Source organism: Lissotriton vulgaris, chromosome 1_1 (genome assembly GCF_964263255.1).
Source record: "Lissotriton vulgaris chromosome 1_1, aLisVul1.2, whole genome shotgun sequence".
NCBI classification, from domain to species: Eukaryota; Metazoa; Chordata; class Amphibia; order Caudata; family Salamandridae; genus Lissotriton; species Lissotriton vulgaris.
In genome coordinates this window covers 242,403,441-242,410,262 of record NC_141685.1, presented here as the reverse complement: position 1 = coordinate 242,410,262, position 6,822 = coordinate 242,403,441, and the positions used below count along the sequence as shown (strand labels likewise).

At 43.3% G+C, this 6,822-nt stretch overlaps 1 protein-coding gene across 1 annotated transcript; it reads left to right on the top strand.

Moving 5' to 3' along the window:
• The first annotated feature begins 646 nt into the window (after positions 1-646).
• On the top strand, positions 647-2,164 carry LOC147745359 (uncharacterized). Its single transcript, XM_086925059.1, has one exon. It carries the CDS (start codon positions 647-649, stop codon positions 2,162-2,164), a length of 1,518 nt encoding a protein of 505 aa, XP_086781185.1.
• The last annotated feature ends 4,658 nt before the right edge of the window (positions 2,165-6,822 follow it).

Genomic DNA, 6,822 nt, shown 5'->3' with positions numbered 1-6,822 from the left:
AGAAACAATGAGTTCCAGTATCCAGGAAAACATTGATGCAGTCGGAGACAGATGAACCTGCACATAAACTGACAGATCCATGAAAAAGCAGTCAAGGGCAATTCATTGGATGTAAGAGTCAGAGCTGCGCACCTCCACACCACAAGATTAAGAAATGACATTCAGAACATTTAGACAAGAAAACTGTCAAAACCATCTCCTATATAAACTGATGTCCAACACCAGTCTTGACCATGGGATCGGTATGATGCGGTTACCACTGTACTCTGTTTTCTAAAGCAATAACAGACCATCATTAAGTAGTCTGGGTGTATTGTAAACTCTTTCTGGCTAACCTTCAGCAACCAGAGAAACTGAGTGGAGCAAGACAACCTAAGGGCTACAAAAAGAGGAGTTCTGCTATCTGCAATGCAATGGACTGTCCCAATTTACTCTGACCAGAAGGAAGATAAATCTTTACCCACAAGCATGCACAACTATAGTCCAATCTAAAGGCACAATCACCTACAAAGAAACCTTATACGTATTATGAGTGTGGTAAGTATTTGGTGACTATGGCACATTATTGTTAAATCAGAAATCAAACGTGTAAAATACCACACACGCACACAGGGAGTGTGAGAATAACACAAGTGCTTTATCAGCCATGTTGGCACTTCAGGGAACACAGTCTTTGGATGTAGACAAATACATACCCGACCCACAGACGCTGACCAAGGAGGAAGAATCCTACACATGCAGCGAGAACTTTAGTTTGTCATCACTAATAAAGCTTCATCAGCAAACGCACACAGGAGAAAAACCATTCAAGTGCAGTGAATGTGTTAAGAGCTTTAGTCAGTTATCAGAACTACAAAGACATCAGCGAACACACACAGGGGAAAAACCATACCATTGCAATGAATGTGGAAGTAGTTTTAGTGATTCCTCAAGTCTCAGGATTCATCAGCGAACTCACACAGGAGAAAAACCATTCAAGTGCAGTGAATGTGCAAAGTGCTTTAGTCAGTCATCACAGCTCCAAAGCCACCAGCGAACCCACACAGGGGAAAAACCATTTAAGTGCAGTGAATGTGCGAAGTGCTTTAGTCGGTCATCACAGCTTCAAAGCCACCAGCGAACCCACACAGGGGAAAAACCATTCAAGTGCAGTGAATGTGGAAGTAGCTTTAGGTTTTCATCAAACCTACAGAGTCATCAGCGAACACACACAGGGGAAAAGCCATTTAAGTGCAGTGAGTGTGTGAAGACCTTTAGTCGATTAGCAAACCTACAAGTACATCATCAAACACATAATGGGGAAAAACCATACAATTGCAATGAATGTGGAAGTAGTTTTAGTCGTGCCTCAACATTAAGGAATCATCAGCGGACACACACAGGGGAAAAACCATTCAAGTGCACTGAATGTCCAAAGTACTTTAGACGGGTATCGCAGCTACAAATACATCAGCGAACACACACAGGTGAAAAACCATTCAAGTGCAGTGAATGCACAAAGAGCTTTAGTCAATTTTCACACTTACAAAAACATCAGCAAACACACACCGGAGAAAACCCCTACCATTGCGTTGAATGTGGCAGTGCTTTTATTGACTCGTCATCCTTAAGGATTCATCAGCGAACACACACAGGGGAGAAGCCATTCAAGTGCAGTGAATGTATGAAGAGCTTTAGTCACTTATCAAACCTACAAAGACATCAGCAAACACACACAGGGGAAAAACCATATTATTGCAGTGAATGTGGCAGTGCTTTTATTGACTCTTCATCATTAAGGATTCATCAGCGAGCACACACAGGGGAAAAGCCATTCAAGTGCAGTGAATGTATGAAGAGCTTTATTCACTCGGGACACCTAAAAGAGCATCAGCGAACACACACACGAGAAAAGCCATTTAGGTGCAGTAAATGTGTGAAGAGCTTTAGTCACTTATCAGCCCTAAAGAAACATCAGTGCACACACACTGGGGAAAACCCCTACCATTGTTGTGAATGTGGCAGTAGTTTTAGTGACTCTTCAGCATTAAGAAATCATCAGCGAATACACACAGGAGAAAAACCATTCAATTGCACTGATTGTGTGAAGAGCATTAGTCACTTATCAGGCCAACAAAGACATCAAGAAATACACACAAGGGACAAAAAAATAAAGGTGCAGTGAATGTGTGAAAAGGGTTAGTTGATTATCAAAGCCAGAAAGAAATCAGTGAATGCACACAGGGGCTAACCCATACCGTTACAATGAATGTGCAAGTAGGTTTAGTGACTTGTCAATATTAATGATTCATCAGCGATCACACAGGAAAAGCCTTTCAGGTGCAGTAAATGTGTGAATTTCTTTTGTCAGTTATTAAAGATATGGATACATCAGCAAATACACACAGAGGAAAAACTGTATAATTGCAATCAATGTCAGAAGTGTTTTTGTCACTTATAAGAACTCCAAAGTCATCAGTGAACACACAGGGAGAATACATGGAAGTACACTGAAAGTGTGAAGAGCTTTTGTACATTTTCGATCGCTCACAGCCCTCAGCGAGCACACACATCCATTTAACTCACACAGAAATAATCCTTGATTTGCAGCGCATCCGGACAAAACTTAAGAACATTAACAATAATATTGAACCATCTGTGGACATAAATAGGAGCAACATGTGCAGTTATTGTGACATGAAGGAGTTGCAGAAAAATATATAATTACAATTCATGTGGACATTCAAATACCAAATGATAGAAGACCCGACTAGCAGGAAAGAAGAAAAACAGATAACAATATTTGCAGGTTTATAAAAGTGTCTGATGTTTCACTTTTGTACACATAGCAAAACATCATGATATACAATGAAACACATTGGGAGACTAGCCAAATGTGGACTAACAAAAAAGAAATATTGGTATTTTTTATTAGGTGAAGAAAAGAGACAAAGAAAAACATCCAAGCACAGCTATCTGTAAAAGCAACACTAAACAGTACTGGGGCTAACAACTGTATTTTAAGATAATTTGGGGATTAGTGATGAAACCTATAAACTCAACTCACCCAGACTGAGTCCCTCAAAGAAAAACTCATTTAACAAGGGCACAGGCGAAGATTCACAGCTGATTGTGATGTTTGGTCATTTCATACAAAATTGATGATTCTGTGACAGCGATTAGAGAACAGTGTCCAAAGCCGAAAATTGAAAGGACCAACATGTGGGCTGTTGGGGTTAATGCTTGCAGTGCACAACATTTACGCTCCAAGCCCTGATGTGGAAGAAGTGATGCTAATGACCCTCATCCCATGCATCTGTAAATGCACCCATCATAGTGGCATTCCCCAGAGGTGTTCAACATTGAGCTAGATCTTGGCTCACTGCTATGTAAATGATTTGTGATTAGATTAATTGTATGTGAATATGTTTTATGAGTTTCTTATTTACAGAGAACCATTCATCCAAATGCTACCTGGTTAAAGGACTGTATCAGTGCATGATGGCTGAAATGTTGTTAGGATTTTTAGTGGAATGGAGGAGCCCAGTACAAAGAACTTCTCATAAAACTCTGAGCACCATGAAATGGTGATGGGTGAGCAGATATTTGAGGATTCGATTTAGTTGAAGCTCTCCTGTAAAGATCATCTCAAGAATGTCACTTTTGTTATGTCTTGAACAAATTCAGTTTTTTATGCTGCTGCTATTGTTGTGTAATCATAAATGGTTTTCCGGATAAATGTTCAAACTGATTTTCTTTGTTCACAACATATTCTTTTTCTTAACTACACAGTTTATTTAGTGCTTATTTTATGCCTGAATGTTTTTATGATGTATACCAACTGTTTTATGTATCACCCTGTTGCTTATGCATGAATATGTGAAAATAAAACAAATACATGAAATTATATGGTAAATCGATACCTTAGGTCCAGTTAATTTAGCTAATGGACCTCAGTCTGTTAAATAAATTTAACAGCACTTGAAACGTGCCAGCTGAGCCTTTTTCTCTTTTCATATGCCAATAAAAAGGGCACAGGTTCTAAGGAAAATAGTGAGGGGCCAGTTATCAGATGCAAATCACAATGACGTCAAATGTAGTGACGATTTACAAAAAGGGGGTGGTGATGAACAGAGTGTCTGAGTTAAACAGACCACTCTTACCCAGTCCAAAGATCAGGGCTTGATCCATCACCGTTATTTATCTCACTGCCCCATCCCAGTTCAGAACCTGGCTATATGCAAATCAGTCTGTCCCTGGCCCAGTGTATCATGGGAACAGGGCAGACTAAACTACCAAGCCAATTCTTCACCAGAAAGGAGACAAGCTACCGGGGACCGGTTTCTGGCATTTCAGCCTTCTTCGGCCCAGCTTGCTTGAATCCTGATGGAGCAGTGAGAAAGGACTCATGTCTGAGTATACCCTGCCACACCTATAGTGGCCAAAAACGATTTACAAAAAGGGGGTGGTGATGAACAGAGTGTCTGAGTTAAACAGACCACTCTTACCCAGTCCAAAGATCAGGGCTTGATCCATCACCGTTATTTATCTCACTGCCCCATCCCAGTTCAGAACCTGGCTATATGCAAATCAGTCTGTCCCTGGCCCAGTGTATCATGGGAACAGGGCAGACTAAACTACCAAGCCAATTCTTCACCAGAAAGGAGACAAGCTACCTGGGACCGGTTTCTGGCATTTCAGCCTTCTTCGGCCCAGCTTGCTTGAATCCTGATGGAGCAGTGAGAAAGGGACTCATGTCTGAGTATACCCTGCCACACCTATAGTGGCCAAAAACGATTTACAAAAAGGGGGTGGTGATGAACAGAGTGTCTGAGTTAAACAGACCACTCTTACCCAGTCCAAAGATCAGGGCTTGATCCATCACCGTTATTTATCTCACTGCCCCATCCCAGTTCAGAACCTGGCTATAAGCAAATCAGTCTGTCCCTGGCCCAGTGTATCATGGGAACAGGGCAGACTAAACTACCAAGCCAATTCTTCACCAGAAAGGAGACAAGCTACCGGGGACCGGTTTCTGGCATTTCAGCCTTCTTCGGCCCAGCTTGCTTGAATCCTGATGGAGCAGTGAGAAAGGGACTCATGTCTGAGTATACCCTGCCACACCTATAGTGGCCAAAAACGATTTACAAAAAGGGGGTGGTGATGAACAGAGTGTCTGAGTTAAACAGACCACTCTTACCCAGTCCAAAGATCAGGGCTTGATCCATCACCGTTATTTATCTCACTGCCCCATCCCAGTTCAGAACCTGGCTATATGCAAATCAGTCTGTCCCTGGCCCAGTGTATCATGGGAACAGGGCAGACTAAACTACCAAGCCAATTCTTCACCAGAAAGGAGACAAGCTACCGGGGACCGGTTTCTGGCATTTCAGCCTTCTTCGGCCCAGCTTGCTTGAATCCTGATGGAGCAGTGAGAAAGGGACTCATGTCTGAGTATACCCTGCCACACCAATAGTGGGCAAAAACGATTTACAAAAAGGGGGTGGTGATGAACAGAGTGTCTGAGTTAAACAGACCACTCTTACCCAGTCCAAAGATCAGGGCTTGATCCATCACCGTTATTTATCTCACTGCCCCATCCCAGTTCAGAACCTGGCTATATGCAAATCAGTCTGTCCCTGGCCCAGTGTATCATGGGAACAGGGCAGACTAAACTACCAAGCCAATTCTTCACCAGAAAGGAGACAAGCTACCGGGGACCGGTTTCTGGCATTTCAGCCTTCTTCGGCCCAGCTTGCTTGAATCCTGATGGAGCAGTGAGAAAGGGACTCATGTCTGAGTATACCCTGCCACACCTATAGTGGCCAAAAACGATTTACAAAAAGGGGGTGGTGATGAACAGAGTGTCTGAGTTAAACAGACCACTCTTACCCAGTCCAAAGATCAGGGCTTGATCCATCACCGTTATTTATCTCACTGCCCCATCCCAGTTCAGAACCTGGCTATATGCAAATCAGTCTGTCCCTGGCCCAGTGTATCATGGGAACAGGGCAGACTAAACTACCAAGCCAATTCTTCACCAGAAAGGAGACAAGCTACCGGGGACCGGTTTCTGGCATTTCAGCCTTCTTCGGCCCAGCTTGCTTGAATCCTGATGGAGCAGTGAGAAAGGGACTCATGTCCGAGTATACCCTGCCACACCTATAGTGGCCAAAAACGATTTACAAAAAGGGGGTGGTGATGAACAGAGTGTCTGAGTTAAACAGACCACTCTTACCCAGTCCAAAGATCAGGGCTTGATCCATCACCGTTATTTATCTCACTGCCCCATCCCAGTTCAGAACCTGGCTATATGCAAATCAGTCTGTCCCTGGCCCAGTGTATCATGGGAACAGGGCAGACTAAACTACCAAGCCAATTCTTCACCAGAAAGGAGACAAGCTACCGGGGACCGGTTTCTGGCATTTCAGCCTTCTTCGGCCCAGCTTGCTTGAATCCTGATGGAGCAGTGAGAAAGGGACTCATGTCTGAGTATACCCTGCCACACCTATAGTGGCCAAAAACGATTTACAAAAAGGGGGTGGTGATGAACAGAGTGTCTGAGTTAAACAGACCACTCTTACCCAGTCCAAAGATCAGGGCTTGATCCATCACCGTTATTTATCTCACTGCCCCATCCCAGTTCAGAACCTGGCTATATGCAAATCAGTCTGTCCCTGGCCCAGTGTATCATGGGAACAGGGCAGACTAAACTACCAAGCCAATTCTTCACCAGAAAGGAGACAAGCTACCGGGGACCGGTTTCTGGCATTTCAGCCTTCTTCGGCCCAGCTTGCTTGAATCCTGATGGAGCAGTGAGAAAGGGACTCATGTCTGAGTATA

Excerpts from the sequence above, each read along its gene's own strand:
- LOC147745359 (XM_086925059.1), top strand. The coding sequence starts at position 647 with ATGTTGGCACTTCAGGGAACACAGTCTTTGGATGTAGACAAATACATA.